This window comes from Rattus rattus, chromosome 10 (assembly GCF_011064425.1).
Source record: "Rattus rattus isolate New Zealand chromosome 10, Rrattus_CSIRO_v1, whole genome shotgun sequence".
Taxonomy (NCBI): domain Eukaryota; kingdom Metazoa; phylum Chordata; class Mammalia; order Rodentia; family Muridae; genus Rattus; species Rattus rattus.
Window position 1 is genome coordinate 85089456 of NC_046163.1, and position 24716 is coordinate 85114171.

At 36.3% G+C, this 24716-nt stretch overlaps 1 protein-coding gene across 1 annotated transcript; it reads right to left on the reverse strand.

Annotated features, from left to right (window-relative positions):
- Positions 1-19951: 19951 nt before the first annotated feature.
- LOC116911170 (apoptosis regulator BAX-like) lies at positions 19952-20757 on the reverse strand. Its single transcript, XM_032915032.1, has one exon. It carries the CDS (start codon positions 20687-20689, stop codon positions 20111-20113), a length of 579 nt encoding a protein of 192 aa, XP_032770923.1. The 5' UTR covers positions 20690-20757; the 3' UTR covers positions 19952-20110.
- Between the last annotated feature and the right edge of the window lie 3959 nt (positions 20758-24716).

The following is a 24716-nucleotide window of genomic DNA, read 5'->3' on the forward strand; positions in this document are numbered from 1 at the left end:
TCAAATATGTTCATTGAAGCTTTATTCATAATACCTAGAAACTGGAAACAAACTAGATGCCCCTCCACTGAAAAAAGGATAAAGAAAATATGATTTATCTACACAATGGAATACTATTCAGATATTATAATCAAAGATATGAATTTTGCAGGCAAATGGATGGAACTTGAGACCACTCTTTGGACTAACTTTACAGAGACAGAGAGACACATAGGCATTCACTTAAAGTGAACATTAGCTATAAAGCTAAGGACAACCATGATATAATCCATAGACTCAGAGAAACAAGGTAATTAGTAGGTTCCAAGGGAGGATGCATGGATATCAGTCAGAAAGAGAAACTGAATTCATTAGATGTGGATGTAGACAAGGGAATGGAAAGGATAGGATGTGAGTTGGAGAATGGCATAGATATAAGGGAGCAGCAGAGGACAGAAATTGGCAGGAATGGGGAATCTATGGTGAGTAGCTTGAGGACTGGTATAAGAGAGGATATGGGAGTCCAAGAGCGTTACCATAGCTGAGATTTCTACCATAGGAGATTATAGAGATGAAGTGGCCCCTTCCTTTAGCTAGGTAGAACTTTCAGAGGAGGTAAGGTGACATCAATCCATCCAGAAAACCTTCAAATCAAAAATTTCTATGTCTACAACATGAGCAGGGGTAAAGATGGAGCAGAGACTGAGGGAACAGGCAACCAATGACTACTCCAACTTGTGTCCCATTCTATGTAAGAGAGCCAATCTGTGACATTATTAATGATTCTCTGCTGTGCTTGCAGACAGGAACCTAGCATAATTATCTAATGAAAGGCTTCATCTAGCAATGGATGGAGGAAAATACAGCAATCCACACCCAAGTGTCATGTGGTGCCCCGGAGGATTTCTGGAAGAGTTATAGATAGAAATGTGCAAGATAGTAGGGTCAAGGATACCACAAGAAGATCTACAGAGTCAACTAACCTGGAATCATGAGGGCTTGCAGCGCCTAGGCCACCAACTAGTGTGCACACAGGAACTGGACCTACATTCCTACTCATTTGTAGCAAATGTGCAACCTGGACTTTTGTGAGTTCCCTAGGAAGCGGAGAAGGTTCTGGCTCAGTCTCTGTTTCTTGCCATAGGATTCCATTTCCCCTACCTAGATGACCTGGTAGGACATCAATGGGAGAGGATGCACCTATTTCTGGTGGGAACAGATATTACAGGGTTGCATGATAACTAAATTAGACTCATTTTCTTATGTAGAAATTGAGAAGTCAATGTGTTAGCAATTTGTAACGGTGAAACTGAGAAGAAATGAGGGAGAGAGACTGTGATTTGAATATAAAGTGAATTAAAGAAAACAAAGTTTATTTTTGCTAATTTCTTTTCTACTACCCTGTACTTTTTATTCTTTAAGACATTATTTCCTCTCTTGGTATCATATATACACCTATAAGCATTGATTTTATACATATAATGCAGTGGTAATTTAAGCTTTATTGTAGGTATACTCAATCAGTAAGTTATGAAATTTTAAATTTATCCTTTAATAGTAGTTTTTAAAGATTGTGTTAGAAACTCACTATAAGCACCATAGACATGATTATTTTCTTAAGCAATCAAGTCTAGGTATGACAGTTTTATTAATAATACACTGAATGCTATGAATTATTACAAAGGTTGGCATGAGTGAAAGAGTATTTTCTATCTTTCATTTGTAGCTTTTCCTGTTTATGTGCATAACACATTTTCAGCCTTTACCAGTAGAACTGTGAACTCTGGCTTGTCTCTGACAGTGCATTGCCTTATCTCCTGAATGTGTGACATACTGAGCTCATCATAGCTAGAAACTGCTTAAACTTGAAACAGATGTAATGACTCATTTTTATAGGTGCCAAAGAAGTTAGAGATTGCTTCAATTACCTTGAATACAAGTTATTAAGGAATTACATGAACTTGACTGCCTTAACATTTTTAGTCCTTCTTAGAAAAGGGAATAAAATACTCAAGGGAGGAAATATGGAGACAAAGTGTGGAGCAGAGACTGAAGGAAAAGACATCCAGGACATTTTTTTCTAATTCACAAATAACGTTACCTCCTAACTGTTTAATGTGAGGACATGACTGCTCCAAGGGGAATTTTTGTATTGTAGATATGTAGGAGAGTTAGGGCCATCTCAGATATATACTGTTGAGACACACACACACACACACACACACACACACACAGAGAGAGAGAGAGAGAGAGAGAGAGAGAGAGAGAGAGAGAGAGAGAGAGAGAGAGAGAGAATGTAAGGGTTAGGGTGAGAACCCTGCTTAAAGGAGCTACACATACTGATTGAACCTGGAGGTCCCTGTGTGCTTTGATTTGCTAAAAGTCACTATAGATAGTCATTTGTACAAGGTTTCTTTTAACTCTGAAACCTCCTGTAAGTTGTTCATATTCTATATTGATTTTAATAACTGATCCTGTGAAGTATGTTTATCTAGGTTGGAAAAAATATTTGTGGAATCATTTATAACAACATTATGAAATTTACTATTACAAATTATAAAAATATAACAAATCAATATCTCAGAACTATTTTTTATCATTTCTTTAAAAATTGTATTCTTTAATCCTTTTTTACAGTCCACATTTTGTCCCCCTCCTGGTCCACCCTCTGATTCTTCCATATCCCATACCTCCTCTGCACATCTCCAAGAGGATGTCCAACCCCCAACTACCACTCCACTAAACCTCCCTACTCCCTTTGCTTCCATCTTTCGAGTGTTAGGTGCATCTTCTCTGACTGAGTCCAAACTGGGCAGTTCTGTTGTAAATGTATTGGGGGCCTCATATTAGCTGGTGAATGCTGCCTGATTTGTGGCTTAGTATCTGGGAGATCCTGAGGGTCCAGGTTAGTTGAGTCTGTTAATCTTCCTATAGAGTCCCCCTCCTCCTCATCTTCTTCCAGCTTATTCTTAATTCAACCACAGGAGTCATGAGGGGTCTATTGGTTGGGTGTAAATATGTGAATTTGACTATTTCACCTGCTGTTGGGACTTTTGGAGGTCAGCCATGCTAGGGTCCTGTCTGTAAGTACATCATAACATCAGTATTAGTATCAGTCCTTGGAGCCTCCCCTTAAGCTAGATCCAAGTTTGGGTCAGATACTGGACCTCCTTTCTTTCAGGCTCTTCTCCATTTTAATTCCTGCAGTTCTTTTAGACAGGATCAATTCTGGGTCAGATTTTTTTTTACTGGGATGGCAACACTATCTCTCTAATTGTCACCCTTTCTTTCAACCAGAGGTGGTCTCTAAATGTTCCCTCTCCCTGGTATAAGGAGATGAGAAACTCTGAGGACCAAAATGGAGGAACCGTAGAACTACTTTCAAAATACTTAATAAGTATAATATTTATAATATATGGTACTATCTTATAGAGAAATCATTAAATGTATAATGTAAATGCTCTGTTTAGTTAAACCATTTCAAGGTCTATTACTTATTCTTCCACATCACTGTTCATATATGTGTCTTCTTTCTATGTTATAGAAATATTAAAGGTCATTAACTATTTGGAAAACATAAAGATATTTAAGACATTTTGTAATAGGTGTTTTCTATTCTCTTATAAAATTAAATTCTCAACACATGCTCTATTACCTATATCAGAGTTATTTGAAGTAAGAAAAAAGTGAATAACATTATGGAAGTGTTAGAAATTTTATCACTGTTGTTTTTGCCAATATTCTAAACTGCCCTTGATCAGTAGGCAACCACAACATTAACTATCATAACTTTTGTAGGAAACCATCACACTTTCTGAAGAAGATTCTTAACAATAGAAGTTTTTTGTTGTTGGCTTGATATCAATATACAGCTTCTGCATCTGTGGGACAGGTAAACTAAGCAGGCCTCCTGTGGGATTCAGTCCTTAGGGTTGTTGGTGACGGTCAGTCTAGATATTGATAGGGGCTCCTGCATATGTCCCCCACTGATTAGTGAAATTATTCAACAGAGTTTACTCTAAACATACAAAGCTTAATTTACCGGGGTGTAAACTCCCCGTTACCAGTGAAAATTCTGAACTCTTCTAACTCCTGGGGTCAGCAAGGAAGAAAAGGAAAGAAAGAAAAATTCATATGTACACATACATACACATTGAGTAAATGAAGCAAAAAGAAGACTTCAATAACTTGATACATACATACATACATACATGTATACATACATACATACATACATACATGTATACATATATGCATATAGACCTACAGATAGATATAAACATATTCACATACCGAATGGTTGGAGCAAAGCTTGAACAAGCAGGCTCTAAGCATTTCACACACACACACACACACACACACACATATAATATATATATATATATGTATATATATATATATATATATACATGTATATATATACATCTACCTGGTTTGTGAATAGAAAAAATTTACAACAAGCAGTCTCCACTATCACACAAACTTTGCATATATATACACATACACATAGAAGGAGCAATATTCCAAACCCACATTTTGTTCTTTCTCCTGTGGCTTACATATCTTGGAAAAATTCTTTCAAGCAGATAAAATTATGTGATTACATTTTAATTTTCTTTTTGTGAATGACTATGATACAACTGTGTTCTCCAATACCTTTACAAGAAATGGCATTGCTTTTGATCTTAAATTATAGGTTGTAAAGCAGGAGGTAGTGAAGAATCACTTTCAGAGCTTCATTTTCTTTATTTAGTTGCTTTAAATTGTTTAAATTATCAAAATGTGTGTGGTTATTAAAATTCCTCTGGAAGAAATGTCAAGCAGTATCTTTAATGATTTTCAGTTACTGGACCGAGGACATGACATTTTAGGAAACTCTGTATTTGTGTTCAAAGGAAAGAAGAAAAGGCTCTGGACCCTTTCCAGAATATGGATGAGATATGACAGGGGGAGACCACCTGAAAAATCTCAAAAAAAATTGAGAAAAATCAAATAAGACAGTTAAATTGATATGCTGATTCCTTGACATGGGAACACCCCACTAACAGGCTTAAACATAAAAATGTCCCCAGTCAAATCTTCATCTAAAATGAGACAATAAATCTTATTGGGTATTCAATCCATAAGATTCTTTATACCCTGCTTCATATGGCATGAATGAAGATTTATTTATTTCAATTGGTTTTTGATAAAATTAACTCATAAAATGTCCATTTTCTTTCACATATTCAAACAAGGAATGAAATTTCATCCTTAACTGATCTGTGTACTCTGCACAATCCATACAAATATCTTAAGGATACTACATTTTTGGTTGTGAGATTTTCATATTGCAGAATATTCAGATTTGACATTTGTTCTCAGAGATGCTAAACTGACTTGCTGTTCCAGCAACTTTCTTCCTGATGCTATCCAGAGGCTTGCTTCAAAAACAGCTTCAGGAAATGACGATAATTCTAGATCATTTCCCAAATGTTACTCTTAGATAGGCATTGTGCCTATGCAACTCATTTAAGAACTAGATGATTAAGTAGCACAAGTTGAGGACCAGATAGTAAACTCATGGTTAGGTTAGATTGTAATTTAATTATGATGATGTACTTTCAATTTAATCAAGTATAAATGGGTAAGAATAACGAAGGTTTAACTGTTCAAATAACTTTATATTGATAATCTTCAAAAACATCAGAAGTCCACAGAATCTGGCATTTAATCATGCCATTGAAAGAATAAAAAATACAGCCAGGAAGTCAGAAGTTTAAAAATGCCATCTCACCCCTAAGAAGCCCTAAATACCTCAAATCCCAGACCCTGCTCTCTACCTGTAAGTAAAAGGTCACATTTCCTGGGCCTGCTCTCCCAGAAACTAGATAAAAGGACTTAAGATAAGGCCCTTAGATATGTGATCCCCGACCTAGTAAAGATGACAGAAAGCTTCTCCCAGGAACTAGCTGACCATAAAGTTAGATTAAAATCTTAGAGAACAAACAGGAGAAGCAGGAAGCTTCTCCTAGGAACTAGTGGACCATAAAGTTAAGCAATCTTGAGAGACAGGAAACTTCTCCTTGTGATTTTTCACATGACACCATCCCTGCCCACTTGGGCTGTGACTTCTTCCTTTAAATACCCCTTCTCCCAGCTACTGGTGGTCGAACTCTTGTGCCCCTGCGTGGGATATGAGTCTCCACCCCAGTGGACTGGTTCCTATCAATAAACCTCATGTAAATTACAGCAAGGATGGTCTTATGTGAGTTCTTGGGGGATTGTGTCATCCCGAGACTTGAGTGAGGGTCTCCCTGCACCGGGGATCTTTTGCCATTATTGACTAGAAAGATGTCTGCTCCTGACAGCACCCAATTCACAATTCAAAAAATATTGAGCATTTTAACCTCCAATCAATGGTGCTTAATATGGCAATTCAGCCATGGAGCAGAAATGGCCTATTTCATCTGCAAACAAAATACTATCCAAAATAGACAAACACATGTGTGGTAGTAGACTACTAATATCTGCCAAAATAGAATAGCTAGTCTTTCATATATCTACTTCATTTCTGGGTCTGCCAGATGGCTTTGAGCCAAAGGCTTAAAAGAGATGCTCCAACATTATAAGAAATTAGAGAACTTTCAAGGTAGTCAATTGTCTCTACAATTGTATAAGTTTGAGAAGCTATGTTTGGTTCTTCCAATATACCCAGGTAATATTTAGTTCTTTCTCAGATTTATGATGGGGATGAAGGATAATTATACTTCCAGAATCTTCTGGCAATTACAATTAAAGGTGCTATGGACATAGTGGAGCAAGTGTCCCTGTGGTATTGTAGGACATCATTTGGGTATATGCCCAAGAGTGGTAAAGCTGCGTCTTCAGTTAGATATATTTCCAATTTTCTGAGGAATCTATAGATTGATTTCCAAAGTGGTTGTACCAGTTTGTAATCCAGCCAGCAATGGAGGAGTGCTTCTCTTTCTCCTGATCCTCCCCAGCACATGTTCTAGCCATTCTGATTGGTATGATGTAGAATCTCGGGGTTGTTTTTATTTGCGTTTTCCTAATAACTAAGGATTTCAAACCTTTCTTTAGGTGCTTCTCAGTCATTTGAAATTCCTCTGCTGTGAATTCTCTGTTTACCCCTTTTTTTCCATCTCAGGAAGCTGAGAACAAAAATGAGTATAAGAAAGTAATCATCACCACTCTAGGCTTAGTGATAGTCATGTTACCCAGTTTTGCCGCTGTTTTTGTTCCCTGATCATAAATAGTCCCTAGCTTAACTAGTAAGAAAATGCTGTTTTGACCTTCAAATTGTTATGTGCAATTATTTTTTTACAACATAGCCATTTGAAAAAGCATCTTAGCCTAGCTTTAATAACCACTCCCAAATGTTTTCAAAGGGTGGGAGCAATTACTGAGAATCTGCATCTCTTAAGTTCTTTCCAAGGGTAGTGAGTGAGTCATTACTCTGTTCCAACAGCAATGCCTGAAAGTGATCAAGCACTATCATTGTGAGTGCCAGAGATATGGCCCAGTGATGGGCTGGGAACCCAAAAGGAGATTTCATACAATTTTTTTTTTTTTTTTTTTTTACAACAAGCAGAAAGTGAGGACAGTGCAGAACTTCTTAATAGGATAACATCCTCAGGAAGTGTAGTCCTCCTGGCTATCCCTCAACTGAGGTGCTCCCATAATGGTTGTGCTAATTGCTGGGCTGCCTTCCATGAATTCCAAAGCTGCTTGTCATTCCTCCTGCATATTTATGCACAATTTAGAGGATAAATCAAGGCTGACTTGGAAATTAAGAATTGTATTTTCATTAGCGCACTTAATTTAAAAACTGAGGCATCATAGCTGGAAAGATGACTAAGTTGATTAAGAGCTTGTCCTGCAAATTGAAAACTATAAACAAATCCAGAAAACCCCTATGTGTGGCATGTATAATCACCCAAGGAGCTTGCTGGCTAAATCAATCATTTTGTATCAAGACATGTAGGTTCAAATGAAGAGTTCTAGCTTCAGTTAGTAATGTAAAAAATGATGGAAAATGACTCTTGGTGTGAAATGGAGCCTTCGTTTATATACCTGCTCTTGAATGTACATTCATATTTGTATGAAAACACATGCACACTCACTATACTTAAGCATAGAGACACAATCGTATAGACAGAAATATACACAAAATGATTTATACACAACTAAAACATACACATATAACACACACCAAACAAACACATACATATACACATACACAAATGAGAGAGCCCCAACTCAGAAGTTCCTACTGGGCCTTAGGGAAGGGGCCTGACCCGTGAATTAACCTGTGAACTGAAATAGATTATGTACATAGAAATGGGTTGCTATCAGTTCCCAGTGGGCCTTATCAAAGGGGACTACACAATGATATAACCCCTATTTTGTGCAGTGACAGACTGGGTATGCAGAGATAAGTTGCTATTGGCTCCTGGGATAAGCGTACAATGCACAGACATCCTGCCACCTGGAGATATGGAAGGTCTTTGAGTCACTCCTGCTTGCCCAGCCAATCAGTGTAAAGGTCACGAGAACCACCAATCATTGTGTGCCTTATTGCTGTTGCTATAATCTGCACTCAAAAATTGTAAAAAAAAAAAAAAAAAACTTGTGAAAGTGAGGGGGGTTGCCTCTCCTCTTGGTGAAGGGTGACACCAGCATGCTGAAACAATAAACCTCTTGCTTTTATATTAAACTCCATTCTCAAGCCTCATTTGGGGGTATCTCAGTAGCTAAGGCTCACTTTGACACTTACAACAAGCACACATATGAATACATACATATACTCACATACAAATACCTACAGATAATGGAACCTAAGGTACATTTATACTAGTTACAGTCTTTGTGCAATTCTGGTTTGAGATTGTCAGGGTAAAACTGGATAAAATATCTAGTCTTATTAATAATAATTATGTTTTCGTGAACATAGCTGAAGGAACACCCATTCAGAGCCTACCCCACATGTGGCCCATATATATACAGCCACCAAAACTAGAGAAGATTGATGAAGCTAAAAAATGCATGCTGAAAGGGACTCGGTATAGATCTCTCCTGAGAGACAAATCCAGAACACAAATACAGAGGTCAATGCTATCTGCACACCACTGAACTGAGAACAGGACCCCCTTAGGGGGAATTAGAGGAAGGATTGAAAGAGTTGAAGGAACTTACAGCCCCATAAGAACAACAGTGCCAACCAACCAGAGCTTCCAGGGACTAAACAACTACTGAAAGACAATATATGGACTGACCCAGGGTTCCAACTGCATATGTAGCAGAGAATAGCCTTGTTGGGGCACCAGTGGAAGAGGCAACCTTGGTCCTGCTAAGGTTGGACCCCCAGTCCAGGGGAATATGGGGGGGGCACTAAGGGGCACTAAGGGGGGCACTACCCGTATTGGGGAGGGGAAGGGGATGGGGGCTTATGCAAAGGCAACTGGGAAAGGGAATAACATTTGAAATATAGGTAAAGAAATATATCTAATAAAAAATAAAAATAAATAAATAAAAATTTTAAAAAATGTTGGTTGAATTGGAGTCTAAATATTTTCCATTTGAGAATATGACCTAAATCATAAGGAATAAATACTTAAACTAGAATTACATTAATCAATATTAGAAACCATGTTGTAACTGAATTATTTTACTTAGAAAAATAATAAATACTTGTGACAAACCTTTAAACTCATCAATTTGGAAAGTTTCCAAGATGTGTGGAAATATTGTATTTTTCTATGAGTATTTTTAGTGATTTCGCATTTGAAATGTGGTTGGGTGCTCTTTTTGTGTATTTTTAACCTACTTTCAAATTACTTCCATATATTCTTCCCTATGGTTTTCATTTTCTCCCAATTTAACATGTGAATGTCTAAACTTGGGACACTATTGCTTATTTATAAATTTAGCTATTTTCTCTAATAAAAGTGTTTTTTACTTTGTTCAGTGTATAATGTCTGTAAACCTGATGTTTCCCCAAGAAAGTGATGAATGAGAAAATTTTAACATTTGTTATGCTCTTACATATAGAATATCATATCTTAATTTATTCATTCAAGTTCAAATGCTTAAATACGTACAAGCATACTCTCCTGAGCCCTCCTTGTTTTAGATACTTTGAGTGTGTGGGTTTTAGTGGTTAATTTAATACCATTGAATCCTCTTTGAATTGAGAATATCCCATTACCATTCTTTCTTTCTATGACTATGTAAATGGTGTTGTATTTAGACTTCTTTAACTCACTGTGGAACTCCATAAGCACACAACCTGCTACCTGGCTTTGTTACTGATCTCAGTGATTGAAACATTCAAGATTGAAATCACACAGGACTCGTGAGACAGCAGTTGTTAAGGGATCTTGCTATCAGAGAACGGAGTTTAGTACATTGAACCATTTTGCCAGGTTTCCTATCATTTTATCGCCAGTGACCCAATGCAAATCTTACCACATGAACATATAGTAATACTGTACAAGAGCAATAAAACAAAACTAATTTTAGTGCTAAAAAGATGGTACACGAGAGATCAGTACTGGAGCCTGGCTACTCTTGTAAAGCTATGCAGTTTTAATTTCCAGCATTGTTATAGAAACTCTTAAGATTTTTAACTACAGTCCCTGTCAATCTGACACTGTCTTTTGTCTGTTTGGGCACCAGTTGTTCACAAAACATAGAAAAATACATGCATGTAAAGCAGTCATGTATGCATAATTAAAATATATCCTGATCATTGTCCATGGACGAAAATTCCCTGACTTGTCACACACATTTACAGAACTGAGATCTTGGTTGATATTGCCAGTAAAGTCTTTTTGAAATATTAAAAGGTAAGTAATAGTTAACTTCTTTAATACCAACACCACGATAAAATGTTTATATTATTATATTTGGATCAAATTTATTATACATAAATGCTACTATTTTTGTTGTTGTTGTTCTATTCCTATAGTGTTTTGACTATTATTTGGCAGATTGAGTTTCTTTTCTGGTCCAATCTGGTTTATTTCTGTAAGCTTTATGTACATTTACAGACATCTCATTTTTATGTTAGAGAAATGTTCTTCCATGATTTTGTTGAGGATTTTTTCAGGATCTTTGAGCTATTCTTATTATCCTTAGGTGTTGCCTATTTTTAGTGTCCCAAATTTCTTGGATAGTCTACGTATTTTTTTTTTTTTTTTAGATTTTTCATTTTCTTTGAATTTTTTTCTATCATGTCTTCAATGCCTGAGATTCTTTCATCTCTTGTATTCTGATATCCTAATCTCCATTTTCTGATCCATGGGCCTTTCTAGGTTTCCAAGAAGTTCTGCTTTCATCCGGAACATCTAGCCAACACCAGAGAATACCAACTACCTAAAGCAGAGCATAATAACACAGTGAACACAAGCCAAGGCAATAGAGAGCTACCACTAGAGCACAGCTATCCTATTATACCTTCATATCCTAATGATGCTAAACACAAAAAGATGATCTTGAATCCCATCTTATAAAGATGATACACACCTTTAAATAGGAAATTGATAAATCTATTAAAGAAATAAAAAAACCCTACACACTCAGACAAATAGAGACAGTTTAATAGGAATCAAATAAATATAAAAATACAGGAAAATAAAGTCAAACAGTTGAGGGATATGGATAAAACTCTAAGATCTCAAAATGTTCATAGAAGGAATAAAGAAGATGCAAATACTTTTAAAAATCAAAATCAATTCTTTTAGTGACTTTTTAGAATAGTTCACATGTTCCCATTTCAAGTATATTAATGCAAATTATCTTATTGGTGCATCATGGAAGTAGAGGAAGTCACAGAGTCAGGTTTTTATCTTTACTTTCTTTCTTATATTTTTATAATAAAAGTAAAGCATTTTTTTTATTATGGTTTCAGAAGTTTAGAATTCATGAGGTGTGGACCACATTAGAGCAACGGGACAAGGACAGCTGACATCTGTTTTATGGAGCCATAGTCAGAAGCCAAACAGTTAATACACAATTGATAATGTTTTTCATTCATGGTCTAGTATTCAAAAAGATGTATTACAGATCTTAAGTCTAATGTTTTCTATGACTGCAATAAGTATTCTCTTTCTTTTTCTCTGAGACATGCATTTATGTATTGTAATAGGAATGTTTATTTATAATACTCTGGTTTTTATTATATAATAAATAAGAACCCAATGTCATAAATCATGAATGTGTACAATTGTTTTGTGTAGATTATATATTAATAAGCAAAAAAATAAAAGGTCTAAATTTGAAAGTATATGATATGTATAAAAATACAGTAAGTGAAAAGAGAGACCAGCCAGGAGTACACAGGGCTCGGGATCCAGAGGGAGGCCTGGGACTGGACGCTTTCAGTATCCATCTGCATCCAGAGCTGGGGTTGATCCACCACCCGTGAACACAAACCTGTCCACAGAGAGCTGGTCTTCCAGAAGTGCTCTCCCTGCTAAGCCAACAGTCCATAAGAGGGTCCTTACATTCTTCCATTGAAAGACCAATTGGAGCACATGGGGCTCAAGTGCCTTGGTGCTACCTAGGACAGGATCCTCTTGATTTTCATCTGCACCCAGAAATGGGGCTTCCCCACAGTTCACATTTCCCAAGCCTGCCTTCATAGAGCTGGTCTGCTAGGAGCACTCTCTCTTCTAAGCCTACAGGATCCCATTTTCTTTGCACAGAAGATCCAAAGAGAGACCTGCTGGGAGTGCACAGGGCTCTGGAGCCACAAAGATACTGGGGGGAAAATCTACGCAATCTCTATCTGCACCCAGAGATTGTGCTGTTTCAGATGCTGAAAGGCAAGTGCAAGAACCTAAGTAACAGAAACCAAGACTACTTGACATCATCAGAACCCATTTCTCCCACCAAAGCATATATTGAACATCCCAACACACCAATAAGATTTGGACTTGAAATCACATCTCATGATGATGATAGAGGTCTTTAAGAAGGACATAAATTACTCCCTTAGAGAAAAACAGGGCAACAAAGGTAAACATGTAGAAGCCCTTGAAAAAGAAAGACGAAAATCTCTTAAATAATTACAAGGAAACACAACCAAACAGGTGAAGGAATTAAACAAAACCATACAGGATATAAAAATGGGAAAAGAATTATTAAAAAATCAAAAGGGAAACAAACCTGAGATAGAAAACCTAGCAAAGAGATCAGGAGACACAGATGCAAGCAACACGAACAGAATACAAGAGATTGAAGAGAAAAAGCTCAGGGGCAGAAGATACCACAGAAATCATTGACACAATAGTCAAAAAAAAATGCAAAAAGCAAAACCTCCTAACCCAAAATATCCAGGAAATCTAGGACACAATGAGGAGAACAAACCTGAGAATAATATATATAGAAGAGAATGAATATTCCCAATTTAAATGGTTGGTTAATATCTTCAAAAAAAATTGTAGAAGAAAACTTCCCTAACCCAAAGAAGAAATGCCCATGAACATGAAAGAAGCCTACAGAACCCAGAGCAAATGGACCAGAAAAGAAATTCCTTCAGTTCCATAATTGTCTAAACACCAAATACACAAAATGAAGAAAGGATATCAAAAAACAGTAAGGTAAAAGGGTCAAGTAACATATAAAGGCAGATGTTGCTGTAAGCTCTACAACACGAATATGCCCGTGCAAAGAAAACACAAGTCAATTAATATGAATACAAGCTCATGGCTAGATTGGGCAGATCTATGACTATACTACCCTATTCCCCAGCTGTGAAATCCCTCACAACTTGTGGCTCCTCCATGCCATGAGCTTCAGTTCCATCTTCCTCCTTGTCCTCTGACCTCCTCTCTCTCCTCCTTTTCCTCCAACTTCCCTACCCCTGCCAAATCACTGGCTCTCACCTTTATTTTACAAATTAATTGGGGAGAAGGTTCTGATGAAGTCACCTAGTCCTTTCAGGCATGTGACTAGGCAAATCCTTACCAGGAAATGAATAAATTATCAAAATACATATAACTCCCAGGCAAACCTTTAAAATTCCACCAGACTTCTCAGCAGAGACTGTGAAAGCTAACAGAATCTGGAAAGATGACATGCAGACCCTAAGAGAACACCAATGCTAGACAAAGCTACCATATACAGCAAAACTCAATTAACATAGATGGAGAAACCAAGATATTCCACGACAAAACCAAATTTACATAATATCTTTCCACAAATCCAGCCCTACAAAGGGTAATAGACGGAAAACTACAACATAAGGAGAAAAATTACACCTTAGTAAAAGCAAGAAAGTAATCTTCCTACAATAAACCCAAAAGGAGACCAACACACACACACACACACACACACACACACACACACACACACACACACAGAAACACACACATAATACCACCTCAAACAACAAAAATAACAGGAAACAATCACTATTTGTTAATATTTCTTAACATCAATGGACTCCATTCCCCAATAAGAAGACATAGACTAACAAAATGGATATGTAAACTGGACCTAGCATTTTACTGCATACAGGGGACACACCTCAGTGACAAAGGCAGATACTACCTAAGAATAAAAGACAGGGAAAAAAAATTCTAAGCAAATGGTCCCAAGGAAGAAGCTGGAGTAGCCATTCTAATATATAAAAAAATTGATTTTCAACCAAAAGTTATCAAAAAATATAAGGGACGGAACTTTGTACTACCAAGATAAACTCTAAATTCTGAACATCTCCAAATACAAGGGAACACACATTCATAAAGGAAACTTTACTAAAGATCAAAACATACATGGCACCACACACAGTAATAGTAGGAGACTTCAACAAACCACACTCATTAATGGACAGTTTATGGGAACAGAAACTAAACAGAGACGGAGTAAAACTAACAGAAGTTATGAGCCAAATGGATTCAATAGAACTATATACATTTCATCCTTAAAACAGAAGTAATATACCTTGTTCTCAGTACCTCATGGTACCTTCCCAAAAATTGTTCATATAAATTGGCACAAAACAGGTCTGAAATTGTCCCACGCATCGTGTTGGATCACCATAGACTAAGACAAAAAGCTCACATAAACATGGAAGTTGAACAATGCTCTACTCAATTACAACTTGATCAAGGAAAAATAAAGAAAGAAATTAAAGACTTTTTTAAGTATTTAATGAAAATGATGACACAACACACCCAAACTAGTGGGATACAATGAAAGCAGTGGGAAGATGAAAATTCAAAGCTCTAAGTGATGCAAAAAGCAATTGGAGAGAATATATACTAAGAGTTTGAAAGCACACCTGAATGCTTTAAAACAAAAAGAAGCATATTCACCCAAGAGGAGTAGACAGAAGGAAATAATCAAACTCAGAGCTGAAATCAACCAAGTAGAAACAAAAAGAATTATACAAAGAATTTAAAAAACTCAAAGCTGGTACTTTGAGAAAATCAGCAAGACAGATAAACCCTTAGCTACCCTAACCAGAGGGCTGAGAGAAAGTATCCAAAACAACAAAATCAGAAATGAAAAGGGAGACATAACAACGGAAACTGAGAAAACACCTAAATTATCAAATACTACCACAAAAGTTTTTACTCAATAAAATTGGATAATATGCATGAAATGGACAATTTCCTAGACAGATATCAGGTACCAATGTAAAATCAAGATCAGATAAACCATCTAAATAGTCCCATAACCTCTAAAGAAATAGTAGTTATTAAAAGTCTCCCCACCGAAAAAAGCACAGGACAAGATGGGTTTAGTAGAGAATTATACCAAACCTTTATAGAACACCTAATACCAATACTGTCCAAACTATTCCACAAAATAGAAACATCTGGAACACTACTCAATTCTTTCTTTGAAGCCACACTTACGTTTGTACTTAAACCACAAAAATACCCTACAAAGAAAGAGAAGTCCAGACCAATTTCCCTCATGAATATCAATGCAAAAATACTCAATAAATTTCTGCCAAACTGAATCAAAGAACATATCAAAAGGATCATTCACCATGATCAAGTAGGTTTCATCCCAAGGATGCAATGATGGTTCAATATACAGAAATCTCACAATGTAATCCACTATAAAAACAAACTCAAGTAGGGGAGGACACATTAGCATTTTATTAGATGTTTAGAAAGCATTTGACAAAATTCAATACCATTTAATGGTAAAAGCCTTGAAAATATCAGGAATTTGAGGCCCATACCAAAATACAGTAAAAACAATATGCAAAATAAAACTAATGGAGAGAAACTTGAAGGAATCCTACTAAAATCAGGCACTAGACAAGGCTGTCCAATGTCTCCCTACCGATTCAATGTAGTACTCGAAGTTCTAGCCAGAGCAATCAGACAACAAAAGGAGGACAAAGAGATACAAATTGGAAATTTGCAGATGATATAAATTTCCACAGGAGAACTTCTAAGCCTGATTTTAAAAAAAAAAAAAAACTTCAGTAAAGTGACTGGATATAAAATTAACTCAAACAAATCCATAGCCTTTCCATACTAAAAGAATAAACAGACTGAGAAAGAAATTAGGGAAATTACACCTTTCACAATAGTCACAAATAATATAAAATACCTCTATGTGACTCTAAGCAAGCAAATAAAATTCCTGGATAGAAAGAACTTTAAGCTTCTGAAGAAAAAAAAATTGGAGAAGATCTCAGAAGATGGAAAGATCTCCCATGCTCATGGATTGGCAGGATTAATATAGTAAAAATGGCCATATTGCCAAAAGCAATCTACAGATCCAATGAAATCCTCATCAAAATTCCAACTCTATTCTTCATTAAGCTAGAAAGATCAATTTGCAAATTCATTTGGAAAAGCAAAAAAGCCAGGGGAAAAAAAAACAGTATCCTCAACAATAAACGTACTTCTGGAGGAATCACAATTTCTGAAATCAAGCTGTATCACAGACCAATAGTGATAAAAAAAAAAATGTATGGTGTTGGTAAAGAGACAGACAAATAGATCAGTGGAATAGAATCGAAGATCCAGAAATGTACCCACACACCTATGACTTTGACAAAGGATCTAAAATCATCCAGTGGTAAAAAGACAGCATTTTCAACAAATGGTGTTTTTTCAACTGGAAATCAGCATGTAGAAGAAGGCAAATCTATCCATTCTTATTGCCCTTTATAAAGCTCTAATCCAAGAACATCAAGGACCTCGATTAAACAAGATACACTTAAACTAGTAGAAGAAAAAGTAGGAAAGAGCCTCAAACACATGGGCACTAGGGTAAATTTCCTGAAAAAAAAAAAACAGCATTGGCTTATATTCTAAGATAAGGAATCAACAAATAGGACTTCTTAAAATTCGAAAGCTCATGTAAGGCAAAGTACACTGTCATTAGGACAAAATGGTAGTGATCAGATTGGGAAAAGACCTTTACCAATCTTACATCTGATAGAGGGATTCCATTATATACAATGTACTCAAGAATTTAGACCCCAGGGAATCATATCACCACTATTAATAAAAGGTGTACAGAGCTAAGCAAAGAATTCTCAGCTGAGAAATATTGAATGGCTGAGAGGTACCTTAGTTATCAGAGCATGGAAATCAAAACCACCATGAGATTCCATCTCACAGCAGTCAGAATGGCCAAAATTAAAAAGAAAAAAAAAAGCACAAAACAAACAAAAAACAAACAAACAAAAAAACCTCAGGTGACAACAGATGCTGAGGATGACACGGAGAAAGAGGAATATTTCCCCATTTTTAGGATTGCAAGCTGCTACAACCCTTCTGGAATTCAGTCTGAAGGTTCCTCAGAAAATTGGACATAGTACTAACTGATGACCAAGCTATACCACTACTGGGTATATACCTAAAAGATGCTCCAACACACAACAAAGACACATGCTCCACTATGTTCATAGCAGCCTTATTTATAATAGACAGTGTAGGGCGCCCTCCTGTGGTAAAGAACGGTACTGCGCATGGGCAGGCTTTGCACCTGGCATCCATTGGCAGGTAATATGCTAATGAGGGAGCAGTACCATGCTAATGAGTTGATTCATGCTCCGCCAATCCCTGAAGGATAATTAGCATAGCCTCAGCCTGCTGTCTATATAAGGCGAGTGCTCTTGCTGCTTGGGTCCCCCTTATCAGCAATGAAGTTGTCCTGCAATAAAGGCTGTTGACAAGGATCCGACGGTGTTGCGTCTTCCTTGCTGGACGAGGTGGGCGCGACAAGACAGAATCTGGAAAGAACCTAGATGGCCTTCAGCAGTTGAATGGATATGGAAAATATGGTACATTTATACAATGTAGTAGTACTCAGCTTTTAAAAACTATGACTTCATGAAATTCATAGGCAAATGGATGGAAAAAGAAAATATCATCCTGAGTATGGACTCACTGATAAGTAGACATTAGCCCAAATGCTCATATTACCCAATCCTCAGTCCAAATGAAGCTCAAGAAGAAGGATGACTAAAGTGTGGATGCTTCATTCTTTCTTAGAAGGGGTAATAAAACTATTCAAAGGAGACATATTTTGGAGCAGAGACTAAAAGAGTGACCATTAAGAGTCTTCCATTCCTGGGGATTCAGCCCATAAACCTATACCCTCCAAATCCAGACAATATTGCTGATGTCAAGAAGTGCATGCTGAAAGGAGCCTGTCATAGCTGTCTCCTAAGAGGCTCTGCTAGAACATGACAAATACAGAGGCTCATGCTAGCAGCAAACTTTGAACTGAGAACAAGGACCCCATTGGAGGTGTTAGAGAAAGGATTGAGGGAGCTGAAGGTGTTTGCAACCGCATAAGAACAGCAATACCAAGCAACCAGAGCTCCAAGGGCCTAAACCACCAGCCAAAGAATACACATGAACACACTAAAGGCTACAGCTGCATATTTAGTAGAGGATGGCCTCGCTGGGCACCAGTTGGAGAATAGTGACTCTGACAAAAATGAATATTCTACTTAAATTTTTATGGATAATTACAGATATTTTAGAAGTGATAATGGGAAACTAGAAATATTATAAATGCTGTGTTATGGGTTACTTTCTAAATATACTAATACACTAAAATCTAACATTACATACAGTTTTTGACGCTCTACATTTAGAAAAATGTGTTAAAGATCCTAGTAATTCATATAACATATACCTTTGATTTGGTAACAATTCACAATATATTGCAGAGTAACAAAAATAAAGGATTTATGTGACTCACATCAACAAGTTTATAAGTTGAGAGAAAAGTCAACATCTCATCTAAAGTAAACTTAAGCCATTGTATTGAGAAAATAATACACAACATCATGGGGATTGTAAAGTTGTAAATTTATTGTAGCTATAAAACTACCACAAATTTTATTTCAGTTCATGTTAGTATGTAGGTGAGCAAATACACCCTCATTTAGACTGGTTTTCTGATAACTTTATGGTCTATATGAGTGAAGAATATAGTTTACTTAAATCACTTCAAAAACCAAACTACAGTAATCTTTTAACATTATCAATATAACAGCTTGCCAGAGGAATTTACTTTAATTATGTGATATAAGTGATGTAACTACAAGCTAAATTTTGTATTCATGTGTATATCAACATTTTCCTCATCTCACTGAAAGCATTGATCAAAATAACTATAAAAGGGTATGTTTCAGTTTTGAAATACATAAGTTGTTCTATGCACTATTGAAAATTGTTCCAAAAATAATCGTACCATCTGTATATTGAGATTTTTGTAAGCTAGTTATTGTTTTGTACTTACTAAGCAGTTTTTTCTGTTCTTATTTGATTACATTTCAATGAAGTTTTAGCATCAGAAAGAATAACAATACCTTATTAATAGTATTGATATCTGACCCAGTCACAGGGCTGAAATCTTTTATTCCAGTATATATAGGCAGAGGTGGATGGATGTTTTTAAGCACACCTTAGTCTACGTAATGAGATTCTAGACAAGAATATGTAAAGAGAATCTTTTTTTTTTTTTTTCAAAGTGGACCTGAGGTTTATTGGCGCCTCCCCCAGGCCACCATTCCCACCCCTCCCAATAATTACAAAAGTAAGAAAATGCCTTTCCCCGTTCCCCATTCATCCCAGGAAAAATGTCATAATTTATGAAGAAAAGCCACAGTCCAAGGCAGCAGGAGGCCTCAGCCCATCTTCTTCCAGATGGTGAGTGAGGCGGTGAGGACTCCAGCCACAAAGATGGTCACTGTCTGCCATGTGGGGGTCCCGAAGTAGGAGAGGAGGCCATCCCAGCCACCCTGGTCTTGGATCCAGACAAGCAGCCGCTCCTGGAGGAAGTCCAGTGTCCAGCCCATGATGGTTCTGATCAGCTCGGGCACTTTAGTGCACAGGGCCTTGAGCACCAGTTTGCTAGCGAAGTAGAAAAGGGCGACCACCCGGCCCCAGTTGAAGTTGCAGTCTGCAAACATGTCAGCTGCCACACGGAAGAAGACCTCTCGGGGGGAGTCTGTATCCACATCAGCAATCATCCTCTGCAGCTCCATGTTGTTGTCCAGTTCATCTCCAATTCGCCTGAGACACTCGCTCAGCTTCTTGGTGGATGCATCCTGGGGCGGCTGCTCCAAGGTCAGCTCAGGTGTCTCCCCAGCCATCCTCTCTGCTCGATCCTGGATGAAACCCTGTAGCAAAAAGGCCCCTGTCTTCATGATCTGTTCAGAGCTGGTGGGCCCTCCACCTCCGAGCTGATCCCCGGACCCGTCCATCACTGCCGCTGCCTCTGGCCCGGTGCGCCCCGGCGGCTGCGGCGCGCCCCGGTCATGTGACTCCCCGCAGACGTAAAGAGAATCTTTCTCAACAGGAATAACAAAAACAAACATAAAAGACAATGAAAGCTTTAGTAATATTTGCTACAAGGATGCTTTTCATTTTCTACTTTCATTCTATTATATATACATCCCTCTACTATTCAAGAAGTATTTAGCAAATACTGCTCTGGAAAGAACTTCAAAGTAGACTAATAGTGAATCAAATTTCTACATTTTTCTACATACCACTTTATTTAAAATATAATTAGCTTTAATTTTTTGTACTTATTCATTTCCCCACCTCAACTACTCTTATTAGCACCACCTAAACAATCTTCATCACTTCCTATACTAAATAGAGAATGTCATGATTATTTATTTATTTTTCCTATTCTAGTACAGTTTATGTACCTCAGATTGTCTTGGGTCACAGGCTTGCTCTCATGACATGTCATCCCCCAGGCATTATATCTTTAAATAAGATGGATGTTCCTCCTTACAGCCACTGTATGGTATTGTTTGTTGACCTATTCACCTCTACACTGGGATATTGTCTGGTTTGAGTCCATTTGTCCTTTTGTACAGTGAAACAATTATGTGAGTTCATATGTACAGTGTCCCTGACATTTCAGGAGAACACTATTTCTTTAATATCATCCATCAATCACCTATTGCTCTTACAGTCTTTCCCTTCTATATCCATGAGCTTGGGTATGTGAAGGTGATGTATATGTCATATTTGGGCTGTATATTCCATGACTGTTTTATTCAGTGCATGTTGATCATTTGGGTGTCCATGCTAACTGCAAGCTACTACAAGGATAAGCTTCTCTAATGAGGACTAAATGATACACTGATCAATGCTTAGAGCAATAAATCTTCAGGAGTCTGTAGCTTCCATCCATTTACCATTCTTAAATACCATTTTAATTAAATTTTATAATAGTTACTGCATTTAATGACTTCAGTTCTTGGTTACTAAATGAGGTATCTATTCTTTTCCTTAGGTTTAATAATCTGCCTTTTGATTTCCCACACTAAATTAACCCTTCTGGTTTCTTAACCTCCTTTAAAATGTTAAAGCATTGTTTGTATCTCCACTCACTTGAAAGACCTTCCCATGACTACTAGTCATTCTTAGATTACATTTTTATGCCAAATGAAACATATGCATCTGAAGATACAAAGGTATTTTACAAATGAAAGTAAACATAATGTTTATGTTTCTGAATGCAAGATTTCTCACAAATTGTTGTGATCAACATCAATTTACTTGAGAATGTTATTTTCCTTATTTGCTGGAAATATTCCATTGTATAACTAAACCTAAATTTTTATCATGCATTCATCAGTTGATACATATTGACATAATGAGACTTGCTTCTCTTTAGAACTGTGAAAAAATATGCATGATCTTTTATTAAATATGCAATTCTGAAGTATTAGTCCTATAAATTCTTTGTAGCATGTCAACCTAGCATGACTTTGAATTCGCTCATTACACTAGGAATATGTGTGTAGATATATGTATCTGTGTATAAAATAGTATGTGTTTTTGGATGCGTATGCATGTATATGTGTACATGTGTGTATATGTATCTGTGTCTATGAATGTGTATGTACACATATGTATTTGACTATATTTGTGCATTTGTTATGTGTATATGTGCCTGTGGCTATGTGTGTGAGTTTGAGTATGTGTAAGTATGTGTGTATGTATATATATGCTTATATGTGTGTATTTGTATTACTATATGCTTTTTGTGAATATGTATGGTCATATGTGTGCATATGTACGTGTTTGTATGTATATGTTCATATGTGTTTATGTGCCTGTGTCCATTTGTGTATTGTGTCTACATAAATATATGTATTTCTCTGTGTCTTTAGTGAGTTTGTATGTGTGTGATTACATGTGTGATTGGGTGTATTTGTGCATGTGGTTTTATGTATCATGTATGTGTCTGTGACTTTAGAGTAGAGTTGACATGTGTGAGAGTTGTACATTTCTCTGTATATGTTTCTGTAGGTCTCTGTAAATGCATTTGTGTATATGTGTGTGTCCTAAAATGGTTTTCTACTTCTGTTGTATATTTTGACCACATATTTACTATACTTCTTAGCTTCCTGAAATATTTCTTTCAATATAATATATTTTAAGCATTTTTTTATTGTATGCAATATTTCCTACTCAGATATTGGACTAAAATGTGCAAGCATATTCATTTCTCATTTTGGTTTATAATAAGAACTTCAATGATGCAAGGATTGATTGAGATTCAGGGTTGATAACAGTACATATCTGAATATACTTTATTAGACTTTATATCTTTAAATTTCCTTATGCCCCTCATCTAAGCATTTATTGTCAACTTACATTAAGCATGACAGCAATTCTTACTTATCATTTGTATCTCCTTTTATGTACCTTGTCTCATGTTGTAGCATTCTGAAATACACTGTTTATTAATTATTAGAATTCAACAAACTGGAACATCTGGAAAAATGAACAATTTTCTAGACATATACCATTTTCCAAAGTTAAATCAGGATCAGATAAACCATGTAAACAGTCTAATAACCCCTAAAGAAATAGAAAAAATCATTAAAAGTCTTTCAGTCAAAAAATACTAGGACCAAATAGGCTTACTGCAAATTCTATCAGACTTTCTAAGAATTAGTACCAATGCTCTTCAAACTATTACACAAAATATAAATGAAAGGAACACTATTAAATTTCTTCTATGAAGCCAAAATTACACTTAAACATTAACCACAAAAAGACCCAACAAAGAAAGAGAACTTCAGACAAATTCCCCTTATGAATATGGATGGATAATTATTCAATGAAAGTCTTGCAAACTGAATCCAAGAACACATCAAAAGGAGTATCCATCATAATCAACTAAGCTTCATTCCAGGCATGTAGGGAAAGTTCAATATTCAGTAATCCATCAATGTAATCCACTATATAAACAAATTCAAATGGGGAAAAAATCACATAATTATGTAATTTGATGCTGAGAAGTCATTTTAAAAATTCAACACCTCTTCATGATAAAAGTCTTAGAAAAATCAGGAATTCAAGACCCATACTTGAACATAATAAAAGCAATATACAGCAACATATAGTAGCCAACATCAAACTAAATGGATAGAATCTTGAAACAATCTTACTAAAGCAGGGACTAGACAAGGCTGTTCCCTCTCTTACTAGCTATTCAATATAGTACTTGAAGTCCAAGCAAGAGCAACTAGACAACAAAAAGATATCAAAGAAATATAAATTGGAAAAGAAGTATTCGAAATGTCACTACTTCAGATGATATGATAGTATACTTACGTGACCCCAAAAATTTCACCAGAGAACTCCTACAGCTATTAAACAACTTCAGCAAAGTGGCTGTATTTGAAATTAACTCAAACAAATCAGAAGCCTTCCTTTACTCAAAGAAAAAACAGGGTAAGAATTAAATTAATGAAACAACAACTGTCACAATTGTCACAAATAATATAAAATACCTAAAAGATACACACTTGAGCACTTACTAGTCTCAAACACAGGATTATTTATGATGTTCATGGTGATAATGATGATTGATGGTAAGTGGTGTTGATAATGATAGTGATGGTAGTAATCTTATTTGATGTGTGATGAGTGATATCCACAGTTCTGTGACTTTTGCATGTCTTGACTAATACTTGGCCATTAGAGAAAACCTGTGTTTAATACTTAAGCACTTTATAGATAATTAATAAAAACCAGAAGTATTGGTTACTAATCGAGGTGAGTAAAACAGGTGAATGGTAGACAGTACACACTAAGTTAAATGATAAACAATAAGAAGACAGACTGTGTATTCCATGGTTGTTAATTTAGTATAAAAAAATAATAGTTTATTAGTAGGTTTATAACTGGTGCCCATTGTAGGTTTATTGGGGGGGGGGGTCCAACTTCTGCTCTGCCACAGGTTTTGGGCTGCTC

Bases quoted from the DNA above. Each gene is read 5' to 3' on its own strand.
- LOC116911170 (XM_032915032.1), bottom strand. From the start codon at position 20,689: ATGGACGGGTCCGGGGATCAGCTCGGAGGTGGAGGGCCCACCAGCTCT.